This window comes from Zootoca vivipara, chromosome Z2, assembly GCF_965207765.1.
Source record: "Zootoca vivipara chromosome Z2, rZooViv2.hap1.1, whole genome shotgun sequence".
Classification (NCBI taxonomy): Eukaryota; Metazoa; Chordata; class Lepidosauria; order Squamata; family Lacertidae; genus Zootoca; species Zootoca vivipara.
In genome coordinates, this window is record NC_142585.1 from 40,316,906 (window position 1) to 40,342,952 (window position 26,047).

At 44.3% G+C, this 26,047-nt stretch overlaps 1 protein-coding gene across 1 annotated transcript in view; it reads left to right on the plus strand.

Annotated features, from left to right (window-relative positions):
* Positions 1 to 26,047, plus strand: part of RAB14 (RAB14, member RAS oncogene family) — a 39,833-nt gene that overhangs the window by 11,181 nt on the left and 2,605 nt on the right. Inside the window, exons 2-7 of the mRNA XM_035113408.3 lie at positions 15,191 to 15,249; positions 19,512 to 19,565; positions 20,390 to 20,567; positions 22,226 to 22,292; positions 24,227 to 24,314; positions 24,792 to 24,822. Of these exons, the coding sequence (XP_034969299.1) occupies positions 15,198 to 15,249; positions 19,512 to 19,565; positions 20,390 to 20,567; positions 22,226 to 22,292; positions 24,227 to 24,314; positions 24,792 to 24,822 (470 nt within the window). The 5' untranslated portion in view covers positions 15,191 to 15,197. The remainder of the gene's footprint in view (positions 1 to 15,190; positions 15,250 to 19,511; positions 19,566 to 20,389; positions 20,568 to 22,225; positions 22,293 to 24,226; positions 24,315 to 24,791; positions 24,823 to 26,047) is intronic.

Consider the following 26,047-nt stretch of genomic DNA (forward strand, 5'->3'; position numbering starts at 1 on the left):
TGCTTTTTCTCTGCTCTAATCCTAACCATGCCTACTCATGGTTAGGATTAACAAAGTCCTATTAAACATGGTATGGCTTAATCCCATGTAAATGGGATCAGGTTGGCAGCCTGGAGTGCCTTTTCCCAGCTAGCCTGCCTCCATGTCTAATCGCTATTGGAAGATGCTTGCAGGATGGGGGCAGAAAAGATGGTCAGTAGGCTTTGGTTCACGGTATTCTCTTCTCCCCTGCCCCACCCCAACATGAGTCTTTTTAGCATACACACTCTACTGCTGTCTCTATAGGAGAACGTTGGGGGGTGGGCAGGGGTGGCATATAATGCTTGAAGTACATCATAGCTGAGAAGTGATGGGTTGCATTTTGAGAGCTCCCTCCCCCAACTTAGATTCCAGATTATCCTCCATGTCCCCCCTCTTTCCACAACCAGAGTTTTCTATGGAGTAATTTACTTGATTTCTGAGGGGAGCTACTGGGGTGGCAGCTGCTTTTCAGCCTGCAATCATGTGATATTGACGTGTGTGTGTGTGTGTGTGTGTGTGTGTGTGTGTGTGTGTGTATGTGTAGCCCCTTTTCCAGGCCCTGATTCTGCGGGGCCCCCCCTCTGAATCTGGAATGCATAGCAGTTCTTCTCCCTGCAGCTTTGGTTCAGCAGCAGAGCATCTGCTTTGCATGCAAAAGGTCCAAGGTTCAATCCCCAGTGGCATTTACAGGTGGGGGCAGGGAAGGTCCCCTTCCTGAAACCCTGGAGAGCTGCTGCCAGCCTATGCAGATGATACTGGGATTGATTGATCAGTGGTATGAACTCGGGCAGCTCCCTGTGTTCCCTTTACATTAATTACATTTTTGCTGGCCCCCTTCAATAAAAAACTAAGAAAATTACGGCTGGATCTGGCCAAAGGCCATCTAACATTTATGCAGGAGTTAAAGGGTTGGGGGCAGATGGGTTGAAATAGCTCCTAACCCTTGTTCAGTGGTTCCTCTAACCCAGGGGTCAGCAACCTTTTTCAGCCATAGGCCGGTCCACCGTCCTTCAGACCATGTGGTGGGCCGGACTATATTTTTTTTGGGGGGGAGAACGAATTCCTACAAATAACCCAGAGATGCATCTATATACAGTGGTACCTCGGTTTATGAACACAATTGGTTCCGAAAGTCTGTTCATAAACTGAAGCGTTCATAAACTGAAGCGAACTTTCCCATTGAAAGTAATGGAAAATGAATTAATCCGTTCCAGACGGTCCGCGGTGTTCATAAACTGAAGCGTTCATAAACTGAAGCGAACTTTCCCATTGAAAGTAATGGAAAGTGGATTAATTCGTTCCAGATGGGTCCGCGGAGTACTTAAACTGAAGCGTTCATAAACTGAAGCATGGGTGTAATTGGTTCCGGAAGTCTGTTCATAAACTGAAGCGTTCATAAACTGAAGCGAACTTTCCCATTGAAAGTAATGAAAAATGAATTAATCCGTTCCAGATGGGTCCGCGGTGTTCATAAACCGAAAATTCATAAACCGAGGTGTTCATAAACCGAGGTTCCACTGTATATAAAAATGTAAAAATCTTGAAATTGCTGGCCGCTATGTTCTCCGTAACCGCTTGACCGATTGTCCTGAAATTTTGACACAGCGATCCAGGCCACTCCCCAAGGGTTGTAGGGGACATGAAAAACCTCAAATCACACACCTCGGCAGGATTTGACCTGCTTTTCCACCAAGTCAAACAGCGCCCTCAAGTGGAATTCCTCCCACAGTACACCCCTTCCCTTCCTGAGAAATCTAAGCCACACCCACAAACCAAATGACATCATCATCAACCAAGCAACTGAAAACCAAGGCGGCCATTATCAGACCAACCACTAGGCTTTTGTTTTATGTAGGCCCCTGACAGGCCCCGGGGGGGGGGGAACCCACAACAACGCACTTGGGGGCACGGCAAGGGGTTTTTTACTTTGCCATTTTAGCACCACTATCCCCCCCCCAAAAAACCAACATTTCCAAGTGGAGGTCGGGGCCTGCCTGGGGGGAGGGGGTTGGCACAGGCTGCAGCATGGCCTTTGATTTATGTAGGCCCCTGCATGGCAAGGGGTTTTTACTTTACCATTTAGCAACACTACCCCCCCCAAATCCACAAGACAACAAAAATAAATACCATCCTTCAAAACCGGTCATGGAGGGGGGGGGGACAAACAGAATAGATCATGGATTGGGACACGTGGGGGCAGTCACAGGGATTAGTCACAACGTCTGACGTAGTCAAAACAAAATAAAAAAATTCCTTCCAGCAGCACCTTAGTTTGTCTTTAAGGTGCTGCTGGAAGGAATATTTTTATTTTGTTTCAACTGAAAACAGGCCTTTTCCAGCAACAAGGTCCAATGAATAGAAGGCAGGGGTACGTAATGGGTCAGAACAGGGTGGGGGGGAGACACAGGGATGAAACCTGCCCTCTCCACAGTATCTCAACTTAGGGGGACTCTGAGGCTCAGGGGGATCTGAAGGGGGGGCTATTACCCTCCATTTCACATATACTACGACTAAATGCAACCCTCTGCGTCTTTTTTTTAAAAAACAACAACCATGCACTTTCTCTCCCCAGTTTAAGTCCTCAGATATTTGCAATGCCCAATTCCAACCCCCTCGATTTACAATCCCCTACCTTCCCCTTGCCACTTCCTGGGTTTTTTATGGAACTGAACAACTTGGTTGCTTCAGAACGCACCTTCTGTTGCCAGGCCCTTGCAGGGCCAGACAGAGGCCGGGGCCAGGTAGATAATGTGACCCTGTTTTTAACCCTTTTGTTACTTTTTTCCATTTTACTGATTGTGAATATGCTGACCGAGGCCCCCTTTGGATTCGGAGGCCCGTGCCAAGTGGCCCATATGATCCCCCTCCTTCTGTCTGGGCCTGTCTGTTGCTACAGGGCTGTGGGGCTTTGCTATTTGACACCCCCCCCCCCGGTTGGGATTCTTTAAGTAGTTCTCTGTGTCCCAGGGCGCATCATCTACTCATGTAAAAATATGCTGATTCCCGGACCGTCCGCGGGCCGGATTGAGAAGGCGATTGGGCCCCATCCGGCCCACGGGCCTTCGGTTGCCTACCCCTGCTCTAACCTCACATTGGAGCTGTGGGGAGGCTACAGAGTAACATTTGGGGGGCAGAATTAAGGGTGCTGCTATGGCTCAGCATCTGTTGCGAGCTTTATTGGTTGGGAGCTGCCTTCCCCTTGGAGGCTCCCTGCTCCCTGCCCAAGCTAAGTTAGTCTTGTGCTGCCCTGTGGCATGGAGTTCCAGAGGTGAACTCTGTGTCCAAAATTCCCTGTTGCACCTCACTGAGTTCTACACTACTCCACAAACCACCTGATTTGATCAGTATTCTCTCTCTCTGCCATGCTGCTGAGCAAATCACCTGGTCTGGTATCATGGCACCAAAAAGAAAAGAAAAAAGGTGCCTAGACATTTTGTTTTCATGCCCACAACATAGTGCTACATAATTAAATTTCCTTTCTTTGAGGGGAAACTACCGCAGAGACCGTAAAATCACAACATTGAGGTAACCCTAAATACCATTGTCCTGTGCTCCACTAGCATGTAGCATCACTCTTATTTAGAATATAGGGCTACATTAAGCATTGCTTCCATGTTGGCAAAAACCCTACCATTCATTTTGACTACTTGTAAGTAGCTTATGCTGTTTCAGACATGGTGGTAGTGGCTGCTCTGATAGAGGCCTTAATTATTTCTGAGTAGATGATTGGTGCTGATAAGCCAGCCTGGCACTGACCAGCTGTTTAGCGCTAAACTTACATCAAACCCACCTAATAATGTGCTGGCTGGAGCTGATGGGAGTTGTAGTTCAAAATGTCTGAATGGTGTCTGGCTGGTGAAGGTTGTAATGAGCCTAGGAATGAAAGCAGAAGGCCCTGATAAGCACTGTTCTCCCTCAGGCAGTTGGTACTGTTGATTTCATGGTATAGATTGGGAGAGGATTTGTCTAAAGAAAAGTCAAAAGTGCTATTGGCTGCTCATAAAATCATGTTTAGTGTAGCATTTAAACTAAATATCAGGGCTGGGCAATATCTGCTTTCCAACATTGTAATAGATCGCCAGCTAAACTTTGTGATATGGTGGGTACATTATGATGTTGGAAAGGAGGCGGGGAGGAAGAAGGCAGTTGCTGGCCATGGAGATAATTAGCATCACTGTGTGCATCTTCTTCCTGGGAGGGCAGATGGGTGGTACTGCCCCAGGCAGAGCACATCAACTGAGGCACCACATGCCATGGCAGTGTGAAGCTGCCAGCCTCCCTGGAACCGCCAGCTGTGGCTTGCCCTGACAATATTCTCTTTCTGTACAAGTGGTGGCTACTGGAAGCCACCATTCTGCATGGCATAAGTAGAAAAGGGAGTAGGCAGCTTGCCAGCGCTCATACAGGCAGAGAAATAAACGGAGGGGCTGGCTGGCTGGCAAGCCACACTCCTGAGGCTGGTGGCTGGGCTGCAAAGGGAGGGTTGGAGGGAGTGGGCGAGCATCATGCACCCTGATTGAAGTGCACTATGCTGGCTGCGAGTGGGCCCAGGGATTCATGATACTTTGCCTGGTTGGAAATTCTGAAATTGCTCTTGCAATTTTAACTTCAAACTGGTTTCAGGCAATGTATCAATACATCACCCAGATCTACTAAATATTGCTGAAAAGTGCACCACATCATTCCGACATCATTCCTCTAATTACAGCTCCTGCTATTATTGGTAGTGGATAAACCAAGTATTACTAGAATGTAATCACTAGCATTGAAGTGAAGCATAGACCTGGAGATGTAGAATATGGAAGAGCAATTGTAGAAACATGACTGAACTATTCAGGGGGAGTTTGGGACACTAGCAGAATACTTGTAGACTCAAAAGTGATTCAGAAATAAGAGCCCAAGTTTAGTGTATTTTTTTAAAGCACTTTTTTGTCCAAGGATTTCTAAATGCTTTTTAAGCCGAACACAATTGTGCTTCACAGTAGGATTGTAAGAAGCCCTCTTTATAAAATTCATTCGGGTCTAATTCAAAATCCTGTTTTCAGGTTTGAACACAGCTATTGTTTCTGCTGCAGGTATCAAACTGAGTTTCACTTGGAGCTAGTGCTCTCCAGCAGAGAGAAACTGAATAAAACATGGGGATCTAGAAACCAGAAGTAGGGAAGGGGGAAGGGCAGCAAACTGGAGATGTTTTGGTCAGCCTTTTTACTTCCCTTACCAGTACTTTACTCTCTTAATTTCTAAAAATGAATGCTATGTGAAGGGGCTGGGAAAAGATGAGATGTGTATGGGAGCATAATGTGAAGTAGATATTCTTTTGCAATTAATTTGTTCTGAGTTCCTATTTCCCTGGGCTGATGTAGCACCATGGCCTGAGAGCATGAGATAGAAGATAGGAAGTTCCCAGACCAGCCATAAACTTACCAGGTGGCCTTAGGCAGCGCTGTCTCTTATTCTGTTGGAGGGATAGGGGAATAATAGTTGTAAGGAATCCTCAGAGAATGCAGAAAGTTGTATGTGAGGGTGATTAGGCTCCTCAAGATCCTCTGCAGAAAGGAAGATGCTAGGAAATGTAGCCTAAATGTTGGAATGTTTCTTGCTGGCAAGTTCCCTTGGATTTCAGAACAGGGTTCTGAAATGGATCAGCCATCCAGTCCCAGCAGAAGTGGAGAAGCAGTCATTAAAGGGACCCCTGACCATTAGGTCCAGTCGTGACTGACTCTAGGGTTGTGGCACTCATCTCACGTTATTGGCCGAGGGAGCCGGCGTACAGCTTCCAGGTCATGTGGCCAGCATGACTAAGCCACTTCTGGCGAACCAGAGCAGCACACGGAAACGCCGTTTACCTTCCTGCTGTAGCAGTACCTATTTATCTACTTGCACTTTGAGGTGCTTTCGAACTGCTAGGTTGGCAGGAGCAGGGACCGAGCAACGGGAGCTCACCCCGTCGCGGGGATTCGAATCGCTGATTGGCAAACCCTAGCTCTGTGGTTTAACCCACAGCGCCACCCACGTCCCATTAGTGCATGCAAAAAAAGAGGAATGGAATTTTGCAGTGTGGAGCCTGTGCTGAGTGTACTGCAGAATTGGGCATCCATGTCATCTCAGTTTTCCTTTTTTAATTTTTTTTAAAAAGATTCTTTCTAAAAAGCACCTAGCTTCACAATCCTATCAGTGTCAGAAAGCTGGGCCAGAAGAAGGTTACCAGTGGTCCAGGGGAGGACTCTTGCCTTCTGTTGGACATAGAATGTAGTACAGTACTAGTTTTACCTTTGACTCCCCTACAGGGGAAATGAGCTTATGACCAAGCATTGTTATTTGTTCTTCCCTGTGAAATAGTAGCAGTATAGTAAAATAGATATATGTAAATTGGACAATTTCTGCTAAGCTAAATACTTTTTTTGTGTGTGGCACAGCTCTTAAACTCCCTTGGGCACTCTGCATAGCTGGTCAGCATCTAATCCCTGATGTCAACATATTCTTTAGCAGGCTCATCTGATCCTAAATCTCTGAAGTGCCTTATTAAGGTGGCAGATTTGCTTATGTTCTAAAATAGGTTTTCCATTTTATGTTGTCATAAAATGGGATTGTATATTTGAGTGTAGCTCAGTTGCCCAAGAGTGGAGTGTACGGTAGATATTTGCATACAAAGCACCCACTACAGTTTAAATACTTAGTGGACTTGGTATTGTTTTCAAACAACCTTAACCTAGTGTTCAGTATGGTAATCCTAGCTCTGGGGCAATGTTTTGTTAATTCAGCATTATACAAAAACTGTCTTACATTGTATACCATAGATAGTATATTTGTATGCATTTCAGCCAAAGGTCCACATTCCCTTCTGGGCAACTTTCCAGAGGCCACACACCAGTGGTGCGTGGGACCAGAGGTAGAGGTGGGCAGAGCAACAAATGTAAATTTTACTTTTGTACAGAAGGCTGGTTCACATTGCCACACCCTCTATCCTTCATTCAGGCAAGGAAAAGGGCTGATCAGAGTTCAAGGACACACTCCACCGAGGCAAAAATACTCGGGGAGAGAGTGCAGCAAACAGGGACCAGTGAGGGATGTTGCCTTGGAAAAGTGGGTGTGGCTGGGAGGGAATGTGGCCAGGTAGAGAGACTAGAGGATTGCATTTAACAACAACAACAACAACAACAACAACAACAACAACAACAACAACAACAACAACAACAACATTATTGTTATTTATACCCCGCCCATCTGGCTGGGTTTCCCCAGCCACACTGGGCAGCTTCCAGGAAAATATTAAAATACAACAATTCATCCAATATTAAAAGCTTCATCTTCTAAAAGTCAGATAGTTGTTTATTTGTTTGACGTCTGATGGGAGGGCATTCCACAGGGCAGGCGCCAACTACCGAGAAGGCCCTCTGCCTGGTTCCCTGTAACTTCGCTTCTCGCAGTGAGGGAACCGCCAGAAGGCCCTTGATGCTGGACCTCAGTGTCCGGGCTGAACCATGGGGATGGAGATGCTCCTGGTACCCAGACCTGAGGTTCCTCATCCCTGACTTGGCGGCTTTGAGATGGCAAGTATCTAAATATTCAAAATTATTTTTAACATGTTAAGGAACTGCTAATGACTACTATTGAACATATGTATTAAAGCATATGAAGGGTAAATGATTGTGCACCATGGTATCAATGGGCATGGTGCTTTAGAGCAGCATAAGCAAAAAAAAAAGTTTCTGCTGTTAACCAGAAGGTTGGTGGTTCAAGCCTACCCAGCGGCAACTGGGCAGGGTTGGACCAGATGACCCTTGGGATCCCTTCCATTTCGGAAAACTGTCTGGATACAGCCTGCATTTGCAAGCTGTGGGTGGCTTTTCGGAGACAGAGAGGCAGCAGGAGACCTGAATGAATCCTTGAAGTGTATATAGGTAGATTGCATTGCAGGATAGACTTGCATTGAAAGCTTTGCCCTTTTTCTAGGCAAAAAGCACCTTGGAAAACATCTGTTCTTCCCGAGGTTTGGAATCTGGCTGTCCTATCCTAGCCTTAATTCTAAACACTTTGCATTTGTCATATTCATAGCAATTAGTCACTAACATGTGCAGCCTTTATTAAGTCCTAGAGTTGGGTAAATGCTCTTGATGCTCAAGCATGCTTTCAGTTTCATGGTCTTGGAAAGTCTGCAGTATCTGGGTGTGTTCACTGTGGAAAAAGCTCTCATGACATTGTGTGCTGGAGGAAGAACGAGTTAACAAAGCTGAAGTAGGTTTTTGAAATAAAGGTGTTTGTGGATATGGTAACTTCTGCAAGGGATCTGGTGGAGGAAATGCTGCAAGCTTTGAAATATCACTGAGCTCTCTAGGGACTAGAATTTCCTTGCTCATTATAAGATAGGATTTTTGTAACAGGATTTTTGTATACATTGAAGATGGGGAGATAAGATGCACTATAAATTTAAACTCCACTGTCCCTGGGCAGGATAATTCCTGTTCTTCACCAGCCTTCTCTGATTTCACTCATTGGCTAAAATCACTGACAGGCGGAAACAGCCAGGCTGGCTCATTTCACAGAAATTTCTTAGAAGGATGCCTGCACATATTGCTTTATAACTTTCTAAGAAGGTTAGGTGCTTTTTTTAAAAAAAATGAAAGCTCCAAGCCTGGAGCCCCCAATGAAGGTCTTCATGGTCACCAGGTTGGCAACCCCAGTTTTAAGTGGATATGCTGTCAGAGATTGAACATTGGACCTTCTAAACTGCACTCCCAATCCTTCTACCCTTTGACCCTCCCATGAGCTTCTTCCCCAGTTCCCCTGAGCTCTGCTGCTCCATTCTTTGTCCCTTGCCTGTTTTGTTGCCCTTCATCATATCCAGTGTGGCACTGATACCACCAAGGTTGAAGGTTCGATCCCCATATGGGACAGCTGCATATTCCTGCATTGCAGGGGATTGGACTAGATAGATGATCCTCAAGGTACTTTCCAGCTCTACAATTCCAGGATTCTATGAAACAATGGAAGCATTACCATGGGAAAAGAGCTTTCATGCATTTGGCTTGTGTCATAATTAATAAATTTGAATCAAAGCTGTGGAGAATCTTAGCTTCCCACTTAGCTGTGGGTGGGAAGTGCTTTTCTACAACTTGGGAGATGTCTTGTAGATGATGTGAAGAAAATAGACAACAACTTACTTTTAACATAAGGGGGGAAATTAGCAGTTGCTTTTCCTCACATTGCTTGTCTCAACATGGGATGTCCTCTTATTTGGCAAGCAAATAGCCTACAGTGGTACCTCGGGTTTACAAACGCTTCAGGTTACAGACTCCGCTAACCCAGAAATAGTATCTTGGGTTAAGAACTTTGCTTCAGGATGAGAACAGAAATTGTGCTCTGGCGGTGCGGCGGCAGCAGGAGGCCCCATTAGCTAAAGTGGTGCTTCAGGTTAAGAACAGTTTTAGGTTAAGAACAGACCTCCGGAACGAATTACGTTCTTAACCAGAGGTACCACTGTAAAGGAATTTGTTCCAGCTATCTTGCAGAAACCTAGTACTTCTGGGTCAGTCCCTGGATGGGAGACTGCCTGGGAACTCCTTTAAGTTCCATAGTGGATAGACAGTAAGCTTAGAAACACAATAAGTATATTTGTGGCCTAAATTATGTATTTATTTCATAATACTTGTATACTGCTTGATTGCAATGAAACTTCAAAGCACTTTGCAAAACAAATAGGTAAATAAACCCAACTTTGATGTAGCATCCCCACATGGTCACCTGAGGCATGCTGTATTCATACAGGTGACTAGGTCAGTGGCCATTGAAAGCTTACACTTGTTAAATATTTGTGGTGCTCTGAATTATTGTTGGAGCAGGCCTAGGGAGAAATCTTAGGCTTTGGAAGCTTGGTGCAGGCTCCTTGAGGCAGGGTATCTTTACCAGTTGTGTATGCTACATCAATAAGGAATGCAAGCATAAGGTGACCTGTTGTATAATCCTATGCTAATCACATGTGTTTAAAGTACATCCCTTAAATTTCATTAGAATGTAGTTTCATGTATGCCTTTGATTCGCACTCTTGGTCCAAAACCTCAATATTTGTATTCGGTCCAGTGTTAGCATACATTGTTAGAGTAGCACCTTTCAAATTACCAGTAATCAAGACTCAAGTCCATTAATTTCAACAGGTCTCCTCTACATAGAACTTTGTTGGATGCCAATCATTTGAGTCGTCGTATTTTTTAAAATAGAATTGTATATTCTCCTTCCAAAGATGACACAAAGCAACACCCAATAAATACTTAGTTTGAAGGCTTGCAACAATGGCTGAACCTAGCCAAGGGAAACATGACAAAGATAATTAAGGCAACAAAGGAAATCTGATGGCTTTTGCTGCAGTTGTGAACAGGGAGGATGCATCCCTGTGGAGCAGGGGTCAGCAAACTTTTTCAGGCGGGGGGCCGGTCCACTGTCCCTCAGACCTTGTGGGGGGTCGGACTATATATATTTTTTTGGGGGGGGGGGAATGAACGAATTCCTATGCCCCACAAATAACTCAGAGATGCATTTTAAATAAAAGGACACATTCTACTCATGTAAAAACTGCTGATTCCCAGACCGTCCACAGGCCGGATTTAGAAGGCAATTGGGCCGCATCCAGCCCCCGGGCCTTAGTTTGGGGACCCCTGCTGTGGAGCATCTCAAGTTCCTGAGCTTTAAGTGGCCCAGGAGAGAAGCAGCCTGAAGAAACGGGTGATCCACACTTACGCACAAACATTAAATATTACCACAAACTGCACGCACTATTAAATATTGCCACAAACTGCATGCACTATCTGCCTTCTCAGATTTGTAGTGGGGAAAAGTAAATGACAATTATGGGGTTTGCCTCTGTTCACACCAATGTACAGGTATGCATATCTCCTTATTAGCTAATGAGCTGTTGCTATTAGTGAGTCACATGAACGTGGGATGCAGTTTGATGTTTCTCTTCAATCAGTATCAAGGCTATGGAGATGGCTGGTTGAACTTGTGCTTCTCTAGCAATGAGGCTGTGTTGTTAGGGATGTGCAATATTTTTCATTTGAAAACTATGGTATGGACTTCCTAAAATGTAAGAAAAGGCTACTAACAATTTCCCAGGCATTCCTGGTTGGCTCTTTTAAGCTACCAAACACCAAGACACACACCCCTGCTTTCCAAGAGCAGCTATTGTGATCTAATTTCATTACAGAATAGATGCGAGATTTGCAAGCTCTTCTGGTACCCTGCATGAGTTGTGTAGCTGCTTCACTCTTCACTCTTGGTAGAACTGCAGTTAGACCTGCAATTGTAAATAAGTGCAGTATAAAATGGGCAGTGAAATTCCTTGTATAAGAAGAATCTCACTTGGGGAATCTTAAATGTGGCTTGTTTTTTATTTTCTACCTCTTCTGGATTTCAGATCATCCATTTAAGCAATTATGTATGTGGGGTACATTGATGTTTCAGAAGCACCACATTTCTGTTCTTGCTCACTACATGCATTCTGTAAAAAAAAAAGATTACATTAAATTTCACAGGGTGGCTGGTCATGGGGAAAATCTGTTATACACTGAAGTGTCATTTCATGAAGAGAATGTTCAAGAGTGGAGTGCATGGCAACTCTGTTCACTGTATTAAGATGACCACTTTTGATTAGAATTGTTTGATTCAAATTGTAGAGCATCTCATTTATGCTAGCTCTTGATTCTTTGTGGAAATAGTTCCCTCATTCTTCTGCATGTGAGGGACAAGTGAATAGTAGTACTTAGTTGGATACAACTCCTTGGTTGCTACACTGGGATAGTCTAGTTAGTCCTCTACTATGGCTTTTTGAAGGAATCCTTAAATATAAATTTTGTACAGAAAGGCTATTTGTGGCTAAGTAGATAAATAGATTCAGTTTACAAAAGAAGCAGTTAGAAAAGCATCCAGTAATCTCACTGATTCAAGTAACCTCTCTGTGGGTATTTAAAATAATGAATTCTCAGGTGTTCCTCTCCTCTCTATAAGGAGACTAGGGAATACTTCAATGCAGAGAAGTTTCTAATAGGCTAAGCAAAGCCAGAAGATGTTCATCCACTCATGAGTAAAAGGTACGTTAGGGGCAGCCATGTTAGGTCTATACCGTGTTTCCCCTTTTTTAATACGTAGTCAGAAAGTAAGCCATGGCAGCATTTTTTAGGAGTTGCTATATACAAGACACCCCCCAAAAATAAGACATACCTCTCATACTGTGTACAGCGAGACCGCCGAGCGCCCCAGCCAGCCAGCGGAACCCAGCCAGCCAGCGGAGCCTGGAACCGGCTGCTGCCGGAACTGGCGGCTACAGAGTGGAGTGCTCCGCAGCGCCCCGCAGCACCAGGCGGCGCGCCCAGCCAGCGGCCTGGCCTCTTCCTGGACCAGCCGAGGAGGCCTGCCGCCCCGCCGCCGGAACAGGCGACTGCAGAGTGGAGCGCTCTGCAGCGCCGAGTGCTCGGAACATCCAGCAGCGCCCAGCCAGAGCGGTGAGGCAGAGCGGCGGCCGGAGGCCCGCTGGCCCTTCCGTACCACTGGAACGTTGTGGGCCGCATGGCCCGAGGTAGAGCGGCGGCAGGAGCCCTGCTGGCCCTGCCATGGTGATGGGCGGCGGCGGGAGACCTGCTGGCCCCTTCCGCGCCGCCGGAACGTTGTGGGCTGCATGGCCCGAGGCAGAGCGGCGGCGGGAGCCCCGCTGGCCCTGCCAGAGTGACGGGCGGCGGCGGGAGATCTGCTGGCCCCTTCTGCGCCGCCGGAACTTTGTGGGCCGCATGGCCCAAGGCATAGCAGTGGCGGGAGGCCCGCAGGCCCTTCCGCGGCGGCGGGAGCGCTGCTGGCCCCTTCCGCGCCGCCGGAGCGTCATGGGCTGCATCGCCCGCCGGCGGAATTTTGTGGGCAGGGAAGCGGGAGGTAGGCAGGCGGGCTGGGTGATGGGCCCATGGCTGCGCTCGGCGGGACCGGTAGTGGGCTCAACGCTGGTCTGCGCCGGCCTGCGCCAGGGGCTTTGGCTCTGTCCGCTGCCGGCGCACGGCACCTCGTCGTGGCCGGGATCTGGGTCCTGGTTGTGTGAGTGCCCTCCTCTCCCATAGCAGCGCCCGGGAAGAGGCTGCCTCTGAACATGCACAGAGAGACACCCCCTTCCCACCCCTGCTAGTCCAGTGCCGGGGAAAAGGTGTCTTGGAAAGCCGGGTTGGGTTTATAGCTCCGGATGGGGTCGGTCTCTGAGCACGCACAAAGTGCCTCCCTCGCCGCTCCCTTTGCACTTTTTTCCTTGTCTCTTTTTAAAAGAAGTTGCTCTCCAGGGTGGGTCCATAATAAAAACCTAATAAAAAATTAAGACATCCCCTGAAAATAAGACACCTTGTGTTTTTTTTGAGGAAAAAAAGTTATAAGACGGTGTCTTCAAAAAGGGGAAACACAGTAGCTATCTTGGTAGTGAAGCTGTGGGTCTCTGGTAGCAGTCTAAAAAAAGTCTATAGGCAGCTATTATACTTTTAGTTGGCTACTATTAAGGGATATAAAGGTAAAGGTAAAGAAACCCCTGACCATTAGGTCCAGTTGTGACTGACTCTGGGGTTGCAGCACTCATCTCGCGTTATTGGCCGAGGGAGGTGGTGTACAGCTTCCAGGTCATGTGGCCAGCATGACAAAGCTGCTTCTGGCAAACCAGAGCAGCACATGGAAACGCTGTTTACCTTCCCACTGTAGCGGTACCTATTTATCTACTTGCACTTTGACGTGCTTTTGAACTGTTAGGTTGGCAGGAGCTGGGACCGAGCAACGGGAGCTCACCCTGTCGTGGGGATTCGAACTGCCGACCACCTGATCAGCAAGCCCTAGGCTCTGTGGTTTAACCCACAGCGCCACCTGCATCCCATTAAGGGATATAGTGCCTTGTAAAATAGCTGTTTATTTGGTTGCCTGTGGTGTTAAAAAGTTGCTTCGATGTGGCTGGGCTGTGAGAAGCTTTTGAAAAAGTTATCTCTCACGTAGTTTATAAGTGCCTACCATAGAGATGTTTAGACGGTCAAGTTGGTAAATATTCTGGATTATTCGCAAAGCTGCTACAGTTGTATAGGCTAAATACTAAATGTGCAGAGTAGAATCGAGACTGGAGTAAAATGTAGTGTGCAGCATCTATGGCATGCTGTGGATCAACTTTTTAAAAAATAATGTGCAGAACAGTGCAGAACACCTTATGTTCGGAAATAATGGTGGTGGAAGTCTGTGCCATCACTGTGGATGACTTGAGGTTTGCTTCTTGGAAATGGAAGATGGAGCAGTGATGACAGAGAAAATGTCTACCATTTTGTTTGTGAAATATCATTACAGCTTGGAAGTGACTGTTCATCCTGCCTCTGATAGGCAGATGCTAGCAGGCTGTGCTGAGTGACTGTTCATGTCCTTGTTACCTTTTGTGCAGCCCGGGTCTTCAAAGCATTGAGTGCTGTAGTATTGCTGGGGCTGTTACTGATTGTTCAGAAGCTTTAACTGTTCAGAATAAATAAGTGTTGCACTGTTAGTGTTCCCCCCCCAAGGGGTTACCTCACAACTGTGGATCCCAAGTGTCCCTTGCAACTTTGGGTTTTGCAAGAAACAGCGGCACAAACAAGCTGCATTGCCCCAGTCCACGAGCCTGGGTGAAACCGCTTCAGCTCTTGAGGTGAGAGCTGAGGAAGTTTTACCCGGTGTCTTGCAGGTAGAGGCCAATGCATATTGTTTTTTCATTGTTGTGGTATATCGCCAAACCGCGATGTTTGGCTGGCGATACACCGCAATGTTGAAAAGCTGATATTGCCTAGCTCTACCGCCCGATCCCCATGACTTCTCCTTCTCTCATCCCCATGCCTGATCTCCAATTTTAGACATTGTGATATTTCAGAATATTGTGATGTTTAACTGCTGATATATCATCATAATGAAAACCAGACATCGCTTGGACCTAGTCTGCTTTTTAGTATACATAAAATCATTTGCTTATTAGGGGCTACCCCACATTTTGTTCAAAACATTGCTTTGCAGAGGTAACTGCCATAGAGTTTTCAAAATCTTCAAAAGTAGATGGTCTGTGGCCTGACGTTTGAAAAATAGGTGGTCCTCAGTAATTAGCTAATAGGGAACCACTGGCTTAGTGTGTGATAACATCCTCTCTCTCTTTTTCCCCTAGTGCCACAATGGCAACTGCACCTTACAACTATTCCTACATCTTTAAGTACATCATTATTGGTAAGTATAAATATAAACCAGGCCATTGTATATATCATTTGTTTTACTTGGTGGGTAAGTTTTTGTTAGAGGGTTGAACTACTGTTAGCATGCTTTGGTCTTCTGATAGGCCAGTAATCTCTCTGTACTTTCTTTCCAAAAGAGCAGCTAAGGTGGCAGTATGAAAAGAACTGCCATATCTGTCTAGAACTACAGATAAGAAAACTGTAGCTCGCAACCTTTGCTTAAAAATGGAAGCAGCTTCAGTCTTCTTTTGTTGCTTTAAAAACTGTCCTCGTGAGAATTTTGTATTTTTTACTTTGAAATATCTGTTGTAATACTTACTGGATTGTTGAAATGTTTATTACCTTTGTATTTCCTTTAAAATTATTTTGAATTGTTGATATGCTCATGGTATCACTGTCTTGCTGATTGAAGGAAGAACGAAGTCTCAGCTGCACGGGGGTGGGGGATCAAATGATAGTCCTTGTAAAACAAAGCATTTGTGAAGAAAATTTCCAACCCACATTGGATTCCAGGACAAGAAACCATGATAATACAGTGGTGCCTCGACTTACGAATTTAATCCGTTCCGAAGGCATCTTCGTAAGTCGAAAAATTCGTAAGTCAAAAAATGCCATTGGAAATGCGATTTCCCATAGGAATGCATTGGAAACGGAAAAAAAGTCGAAGCAACCCTATCTAAAAATTCGTAAGTCGAAAAATCCCTATCTAAAACTGCCGTGGTTTTTTTCCGGATGTCGAGACATTTGTACATGCACTGCTATTACCCCCATTTGTAAGTCGAAAAATTCGGTTGTCGAGTCGTTCGTAAGTCGAGGTACCACTGTACATATTTTGCTATTATTGATTCGATTTCTCACTGATCCTTCACCATCAGTGTGGGTTACGACAATAAAATAAAATATTAAAATTGGTTAAAACAATTTGGAATTAGAATAATAGGACAAGTCCTAAAAATATATCTGATGTCAAACGCCAGGGTAAAGACATCTGCCAGCATATGGCAGAAACTGTATCATGATGGTGCTGGATGTGCTTTTGCTTGGAGGGAATTCCTCAATTTAGGGGCAGCCACAGAAAAAGCCTTTCCTGGGCCACTACTTCCCACACTTTCTGAGAGTGGTAGTGCTACCAAGAAGGCCCTCTCTGCCTAGCTTAACACCCAAGAGGATCTATAGGAAAGGGTTTGGTCTTTCAGGCATTTGCGACCTAAGTAATTTAAACACAAATGTGAGCACCTTGAATTGGGCCCTGAAATTAACTGGCAACCAGTTAACTATGAAATGCCCAGTGTATTTCAGTTAATGACAGCCGCCTTCAAAGTTACAGAGTTAAGCAATACTAAGTTCATTGCTGTGGTTGGTTGTTTTAAACTGCTCTGAGGGGCTCAGCCTACAGAAGCAAGACTGTTGACTATGCAGCCTCTGCAAAGCTCACTGTAAATTTCATTTGGGGATATGGCATGTTGGGCAAGGAATCCCTGTTGCACAAAGCTTTTTTTCTCACTGTGCAGAGAAAAAGCACCTGTAAAACTTCATGCTTGATAGTCATGAAGAGGAGACTGAGAGGGTTGCTCCCTTCATTTAGTTGCTGCAGCTGTTGTGCTGTGATTTGCTCAGTGCTTGGCACACAATGTCCCGCAGGCCTACAAATAGTCATATGGTGGTGTAAAGCAGGGGAGAGTTTATAGTTGAGTTGACATTGTATATGTCATTGGCCCCCAAACTTGCAACATGGCTTATGTGCTGTTTACACCAAGCCTTAGATATTTTGTGCATTCCTCATGCTAGACGTGGCTTAGGTTACTTCTGAGTGAGGGATAACTAAAGTGTCTGTGTACTAGTTGTTGGAATACTTGCTGCTATTCTGAAAGTAGCTGATCTTGTATTAATGTTTAACAAGCCAGTCTTAGACTTGGGAGAGGCCTAGGTTCAGCTCCCTGCCTGGTTGAAAGCACTCTGTGTGACTCTCTTTCTCCCTCTTCAACTCAACTCTGACAGCAGAGTGGCAGTCAGGATGAAAATGGACGAGTGTTCATAACCTTGAACTCTTTGGAGGAAGTGCAGGATAATAAAAAAATCATGTCTTATAAAACGTGGAAGGACTGGAGGGGGAAAACATTTGCGCTAGATGCTGAGGTTAACAGTTCTAGTGTTGTCTGTTGCAGTGTTCTAACAGTGCTTTCAGTTTCATTTTTTAAAATTTACTTTTATAATTCTTACTTCTGAAGTGTTACAAGCAACTGGTGCACAGAGATTATTCACCAGTAGACTGTAGAACACATAGCTGGCCCTTCAATAATGTGAGGTGAGGCACCTGCCTTGGATGGCACCTGAGAGAAGTGGTATTGAAGAGTTAGAGTAAGAGTAAGCCACAGCCACTGCCCTGCTGCAGCTTTTTACATGGTGGGGTTGCCATAGCTGCTGTGTAAAGAGGCAGCAAGGCGGGCTTCTCTTCGTCCTTTTCCTCTTCCAGGTGCCACCCCTTTTTGGAAGGCCGTGGCGAACAGGCTTGCTACTTTCATAACTTATGGAAGAGAGCAGCAAGCCTATTCACTGAGCACCTGGAGAGCAGCAAACTACTTCTCGGTTATTGCCACTGCATTACACAGCAACTATGAGGACCCACCTTGGGGAGCAGTGTCTTCCACCTTGCTGCCTCCTTCTCATTCCTTACCCACCCATTTCTCTCCCCACCCCTCCAGCCCATTCCCTTAATTTTTGCCTTGGTTGCTGCCTCCATTAGATTGCATATTTCAAATGTTGCTGGACTGCTGTATTTACTCGAGTCTAAAGCATACCTTTGCCAATTACATTGCGAAAATTAGGATGTGCATTAGATTCGATGGTGCATTAGACTCAACTAAATACAACAGTGCACAGTGCTGATCCTGATTTACCTACTCAGAAGTAGGTCTGGGACTTTCTCCGCAGTTAAGTGGGCTATGTAACCCACTGAGTTATCTAAAGTGTGTGGGGATGGGAAATAACTGTTACTGTTTTCCTCAGCTCCTGGAGAGGTTTCTAGTGAGCACCCTAAAGCAAGGCAGAGGGGGATAATAAGCAAACTCCTCTCTCAGTGAAAGCGTCATGAGGGAAAAGCCCCCCATACCCTTTTTTGTCAGCGAGGTGAGCCAAAGTATGGTTCCCACCTGCCTCAGCTCCTCTACACAGACGGGGCCCAGCACTTCCACACTGTGAGAGAGAGAAAGGCGAGCCGGCACTGTTGGGCCTCTTTTCTCAGTGCATGCCTGCTCTCTGCTGCGGGATCAACTGAATCAGCCTGGCAGCTTCCTCCGTCTGAGGGAAGCGGAGGTAGACGCTGTTGCGCAGGAGGCTGCAGTAAATCTTCCTGGGCGGGGCAGGGTGACTTTGCTGTGTGGTTTCCTGAGGGTTCCATGCTGTGGTTGGTGATGGAGAAGCAAAGGAGGAGGAAGAGAAAGCGGGCTTCTGGGCAGGTAAGGTGGCCGGCGGGAGAGCGCGCCAGCCACATGGCTAGTCCTCAGCATGCCCAGGCGGTGACGGAGCCTCTGTGTAACAGGGGTGGCAGGATGGGGGTTGTAAAAAAAAGGAGGCACCCCCTCCCTGCAAGACAAGATAGTTTGGTGGTCAGTAGGGCTGGGTGATATTTACTTGAGTCTAATGCACACCTTTTTTTTTTTGCCAAATTACATTTAGGGCGCACATTAGATTTGATGGTGCATTCAATACAGTATTTATTGCATTTAAGCTTCACCTTTTTATCCCATGAGCTCAAGGTGGTGTACACGGATTCTCCTCTTCCTCATATAATCCTCACAACCATCCTGTGAGGTAGGTTTAGGCGGGGGGGAGGGGGAGAGTGAGAGAAGAGAGAGAGACAGGCCTAAGGCCACCCATTGAGCTTCATGGCTGAGTGGGGGTTTGAATTCTGCTCTCCCAGGACCTAGTCCATCATTCTGGCCACTATTATCATACTGGCTATTCAGTGTCGTATCATCCCTGACCATTGATCATGCTGGCTGAGAGCTGGTGAGTGCTTGGTGTTGTACAAACGCGCTATACCAATGTGGAAAATGTCCTAGTAAGGCAGTCGGGAGGATGCATGTTTAGGTGAGCCTCAGGTGCCAAAATGTTTTGGGCCGGCCCTGTGTGAATGACACATTATTGCACAGTCATCTTCTGTGATACTAAGTTTCAAGCACAGTGATAATAGTACATGGCTTGTTACTAAGACTTGTTTCTTTCTTTTCTCCCCCCTCCCTCCGCCCTGCCCCGTAGGGGACATGGGTGTAGGAAAGTCTTGCTTGCTCCACCAGTTTACAGAAAAGAAATGTAAGTCTCTTCACATATTGACCTTCAAGTGATTTTAGATGGTAATCCACAGCATGCCTCTTCTCTCTCCTCATTGTCAGCATGCACAAGTTGATTTGGGCTTTTCTTGTGTCTTTGATCTGCCTGGCTCTATTTGTGAGAGTGGTCCAGTATGGCTGAGGCAAAGACACTTAGCAAAATTGTTTAATGTGCCACTATTAAAGTTGGACACTATTTTCAGTCTATCTTAACTGGGGTTGGAAGAGCATCATGAGTTGACAAAGCTTCTACATTCCCTTGAGGCCACTTGAATCACTTATGTGCCTTGTGCTGGTTTACCTAAGATTGACTGCCTGGTCAGCAGTTGGGTCCAGTATTACTTTTCCCAGCTTAGGCATAGGTTTTTAACTGGACTGTAAGTTACCAAAGCCCTTAAAGTCCAGCTATCTTTCTATTTTTGACCAGGATTTTTTTTAAAATAAGGCATACCTTAAATTTGTTTAAGAACAAAACAGATAACGGAGGTCAAGAGCTAGTGTGGTTTTTGGCAGGACAGTTGTCTGTTTCTCATTCCTGATGAGAAAATGAACCTCAACAGCTTGGGGATGGGATAGTGTTATATAGAAAAAAGATAATAATTTTGTTAATGAAGTACAGAACTTTAATAGCAGTTAGATTTCCTTCCTTTTTCTTTTTGCTGGGATGGGTGAGATGAAATCTGAAGTTGATATTAAGCAGGTTTTCAGTTTTACGTGCACATGCTCAGTGTTGCTATTGAGAGCTCTGAATGGAAGTACTGGTCGCCTGACTCTCTCTCTGTCTCTCTCTCTCCTTTTTGGCAACAGTTATGGCAGATTGTCCCCATACAATTGGTGTTGAGTTTGGTACAAGAATAATTGAAGTTAGTGGCCAAAAAATTAAGCTGCAGATCTGGGATACAGCAGGACAGGAGAGATTCAGGGCTGTCACACGGAGCTACTACAGAGGAGCAGCAGGCGCTCTTATGGTCTACGATATTACTAGGTAAGAGGCCTTCTTGTGCTATAGACACCCTTAGTACACTCTTACATTACCTACAGCAGTCATACAGCAGCTGCTGAGGTTAAACACACTACTTTCCTAGCTCTTAATAGGATAAGAATGACACTCCTGGATCAGTTGGGGGCTCCTTCTCATCAGTATCTTTGCTCTCAAAAAATGGCCAGTCAGATGTCTCTGGGAAGCCCCCAGGCAGGTCATGAACACAGTGGCCCTCTGCCATTATTGTTCCAGCAATGTTCCCCAGAATCCCAGGAATTTCGCCTCTGGACATGAAGGTGCCATCTCAACTGTGAAGGACCTGGTTCCATAAATTTAGCTAATTCATTTCAAAACCAGCAGTAGTCACTACATTTTATGGAAGTGAATTCCAGAGGTTAGCTATGCGTGAAGTAGGGTATTTATTCTCTTGTCTGTCTGGAATCTACTGATCGTTGCTTTAGGTGACCCCAAGTTCTAGTACTACAGGAGAAAGGTGGTGGTGGTGGTGGAATGGTCTTTTCTGCTGACTTTATCAACACAATGCACTAAGGGTTTTTTTTTTTTTTGCTGATGTTTCTGTGAGGGGCACATGACTCAAAACAGGTTTTCAAAGCATGGTCACTTTTTAGAAAAACAAACAAACCTAATTACATATTTATAGGATGATATAAGTGTCAATCATTGTCTTGATTTTAAGAACTACTTTTAGCCAAGGTTGCTGCTTTAACAGCTCCTCCTTTCTCAGCCCTTAATGTTATGTAATTACCTGTAAACACTTCTCTCTTTTTGGCCTGGCCCAGGAACAACAGTCTGGAGAAGGAAGAACAATATTCTTAAAAGTCAAGTATCTGGGGTTGTTGAGTTTCTGGGCTTTGGTAGCTTGCCAAAGGTTCTTTGCTTGTAAGTGGGACAGACACACATTGGCTCATCAGGAGCATCTGTTTTTGGGAACACATCACTATCTCCTGTGCATCTAGCTTCCTGTATGGTGTCATAGAACTGAACTGAGTGAAGAATGCCCCACGGAAAAAATATGACTATTTTAGTCATATTTTAGTCTATTCTAAATAGGACATAAAGCCTGTTGCTAAGTGCTAGAAGTTGGGAATACTTGTCAGCTCTGTGTTGGGCTAATAAAGAAATAAATTATGGAGACTAGTTATGGGACTGATATTTTACAGTAGGGTCAATTGAAACCAGAGGTTTCTAAACGAAGTTTAACTATTCTAATTTTGGAAAAGATACAGAGCAAGCTTGGGAATGAGGCACATTGGTTAGTCCTACAAAAGCAGAGAATGGTTTTTCAGATCATTGCAAACCTTAGCAAACAATACTTCACCTTTCTGTATCTTGGGCATATGTGTGTGTTTCCCAGACACACAAGATCAGTGTTCTCCCCCACCCCACCCTTCAGACAATAGCTCTTTAAGAGGAGACATTTTGCAACATTTTGTCTTAACAGATTTCCCCTTGAAAATCAGGGAAATGAAAAACAAGCAAGAATCTCTGTTAACAGCTCAATTCAATTGCCTAAATTGGAAAGAAGTAACATGTTCCTGTTGTGTCCAGTACCATCCTCAAAGTGTAATAGGAAATAAACTGACATACTATGCTGGTGTGACCCTATAAGTACTTAGTTTTACCCTTTCTGTCTTCTGCAGAAGAAGCACGTATAACCATCTAAGCAGCTGGCTGACAGATGCAAGGAACCTAACTAATCCAAATACTGTGAGTTTGGCTGTTTAAAAATGGTTGCATTAAATGTAGGGCTGTCAAACACCCTTTGAACATCTGCGTTTTTGTTGTTTACATTTAAAATCAAACTTATATGACCTTATTTTGATACCTTTGGGAGATGTTGAGAGTGTGATAAGTAGCAATTTGATAAGACACAAAGTTACCACTTAAACTACTATTTGACAAAAGGAAAAGCCACCTTTTAATTTATTTTTTATTTCCCATTACAACAATGCATCAAAATGGGGTTGGTTTGAAATCAAACAAGGGTACCATTAACGCTCAGCCACACCGAACTGGCTTTAAATTTGCCACCAGTGATTAAATTGTTATAGCTAAGGTTGTGACTTTGATTAAAAGGCCTTGTCCCAAAGCATGAAATCAGAACACAAGGCTAAATTGCCACCCTGTTGCATAAACTGCTGCTGGTTGTCATCTTATGAAGTATAATTTCCCCAAATTTATAAATGAAACATAATCGCTGCCAGAAGGATTACAATGTGAAGGTAATGGCAAGAGTCATTAAGGAGAAAAGGGAAGGAAAATAGTTGGAAAGAGCCAGCTTGGGTGGATTCGATTTAAATCATTTTATATTTTTTACAGAAAGACTCATTCTTGGTGATATATCCATAATATTTACAATCAAATGAAGGTTGGGTTTTGGAATAAAAAAAATTCAGAGTTGTTTTTTACAGTTATATCAGAAATTACTGATTTGGTTATACTATTAGAAATACATAGACAGATAATTATGAAATAATTGTGAGGTTTGATAAGTTAACTGTTTATATTTGGACAACATTACTGCTGTACTTTATTGGAAGGAGAAAAATAATCATTTCCTTAATAACAATTTAAACAATTTAACTAAAACAATAACATTATAGCATATGTATCCATGTTTGTTAACGGATGTGGTTAAACAATTAAAAAACAAACAAACCAGATTTGAGTTGTAGCACACATGAAAAACTTAAATCCTTATTGCCTGATGAATAGCCTTTGGACTATAATGTAACTTAAATAGAAAACTATCTTTAGAAAGACTTTTACTCCAAAAGCATTTTATTTTTAAAATCCCATTTAAAACAATCTGATTCAAATTCGAAAAATACACTAAAAATCAACAACATTGATTTTTATCCACTCTGGAGCCAACTGTCACACTCTAATCATAGCTGCCAAGTTTTCCCTTTTCTCGCGAGGAAGCCTATTCAGCATAAGGGAAAATCCCTTAACTAATGGGGTGGCCGTAGTCCTTTCCTCAGATTGTGGGTAGGGCTGTGACATTTCTGAAATGGCTTCCACTCCTTAGACAGTTCTTAGGAATCTTAGATGGGTTTCACAGGGCCCAGTTTTGGGAAGGCAGTGATGTCATCCAAACCCAGTGGAAGGGTACCCACTTTTACCTTGCAGGAAGCTGAGTGGCAGAGTAGACTTCCTCTTAATTCTTGCCTTTTGTATTTGGCTAGGTTGTTTTGAGACTAAATACCACCCTTTCTCTGGAGTTGAAGTTGGTTTCCTTCCACTCTGTGTAGCATCAAGTGATTTGAATCCATCTGTTCCTGATTTGGTTCTGTTCTCCACAGAAGTTAGTTCTAGCTAGCCAGGCTCACTTCCTCATTAGTGTGACTATTTTATTGCATAATAGCAGCTTTCTTGAAGCTGAATGGCCCTGCAGTAATAAGAAGTTGAAGTGTCACTTAATATTCACACTTGAAGTTCTGGCAGCATTTGATTTTGGTTTTCCTGATCTGTATAGGCTTGCATAAAAGGATTAACTTTACCAGCTCTACTCAGGCATATCACAGGAGGGCTAAAGTGGTAGCTGCAAGATGCTGGAGCCTAGGGAGTAGTTGACCTCTTGCCTTCAACAGGGACAGCCAGTTTATCAGCCATCTTTTTGTGCCTTATTCCGGATGCAGGTGATAATCCTTATAGGAAATAAAGCGGATCTGGAAGCGCAGAGGGATGTGACATATGAAGAAGCCAAACAGTTTGCTGAAGAGAATGGTGGGTGTTGCTACTCCAGTGCTGTGAGTGTATAGGTTGGATTCTAGGCCATGATAACTCCTAGAAATCAAACTTATATGACCTTATTTTGATACCTTTGGGAGATGTTGAGAGTGTGATAAGTAGCAATTAGATAAGACACAAAGTTACCACTTAAACTACTATTTGACAAAAGGAAAAGCCACCTTTTAATTTATTTTTTATTTCCCATTACAACAATGCATCAAAATGGGGTTGGTTTGAAATCAAACAAGGGTACCATTAACGCTCAGCCACACTGAACTGGCTTTAAATTTGGCACCAGTGATTAAATTGTTAAAGCGATTGAACTCAGCAATTCATGGCCTGAGTTGTCTCACATATCTGGTTATGCAAACTACTGACCCTGGAGTTCTTTGGGGACTCTTACTTGTGAGGTTTGGTATGGGGCACTTGCTATTCCTACCTACGTTAAAGTTGTATTTTGTTTCTAAACAGGATTGCTGTTTCTTGAAGCAAGTGCTAAAACGTAAGTACCGAGTCTTGATTTCTTGAAACCAAAATTGCTTATATGGATTCATCCATAATCTACTTAGAGGGGTACTTTAAATTTTTAGTCTCTGTTGCTTGGGCAATTATACCCCCTTGATAACCTTCCCAATCTTGCTGTCACTACTTGCTCTTTTCCTGGAAAAGCATTAGGCATTGCTTACCTCTTTGCCTAGTGTAATTCTTCACTCAGTTGTTAATCAATTGTTTATTTCCTCACATGTGTTCATCACTGTCACAGTTCTGACTTTTGCTCATTAGAATACAGTGGTGCCTCGACTTACGAATTTTTCCGTTTCCAATGCATTCCTATGGGAAATTGCGTTTCCAATGGCGTTTTTCGACTTAAGAATTTTTCGACTTGCGAAGGTGCCTTCGGAATGGATTAAATTCGTAAGTTGAAAAATTCTTAAGTCGAAAAATGCCATTGGAAACGCGATTTCCTATAGGAATGCATTGGAAACGGAAAAATTCGTAAGTTGAAGCAACCCTATCTAAAACCGTGTGGCCATTACCCCCATTCGTAAGTTGAAAAATTCGGTTGTCGAGTCGTTCGTAAGTTGAGGTACCACTGTATTAATATACATAATAGTGACTCCATAGAAGCTTAGCTAAGCACCATAAGGTGGCTTTGGTGTTGGGGAAACAAAAGAAATCTGAGTTCTGTTCCTTGTTGACAGTAAGAAGCAATTCTGGCATGTTCAGGGGTGTGACTGAGAATGTCCACACTGGCCTAACCCCAACCCTGTTGCTGCCAACCACAGCAATTCAAAAAAGATAATATAACAGCTGTGTTCAGATGTCACAAAAGAAACATGGTTTATCATGATGGGAAGGAGCTAGAGTGAGCTTTGGGCTCACACATTCCTCTTTTGGCATGGCCTCGAGGAAGAGAGTGGAAGTTTTTTGCTTCAGTTTTTTGACTGTCGTTTGTCTTTGTATCAAGCAAACTGTGCTTTATTTTAACTGCACTTTATTGAAACAAAACATCTTCTCATTTGATGTTTTGGGATCTTAGACCCATGAACTTTTCAGGAATTTATCCCGTGAACTAGAAATTCTTGCTCTAAAGCAAGGTAGTGCATGATGGAATTGATGTTCTCCATGGAACAGATGCAAAAGGATTTGGGGTCCTTCAGGTAGGGCATCCTCATCTGGCTCCATTAACCTGAAGTGGGGTGTACCAACTGAGAATCCTCTTGCAT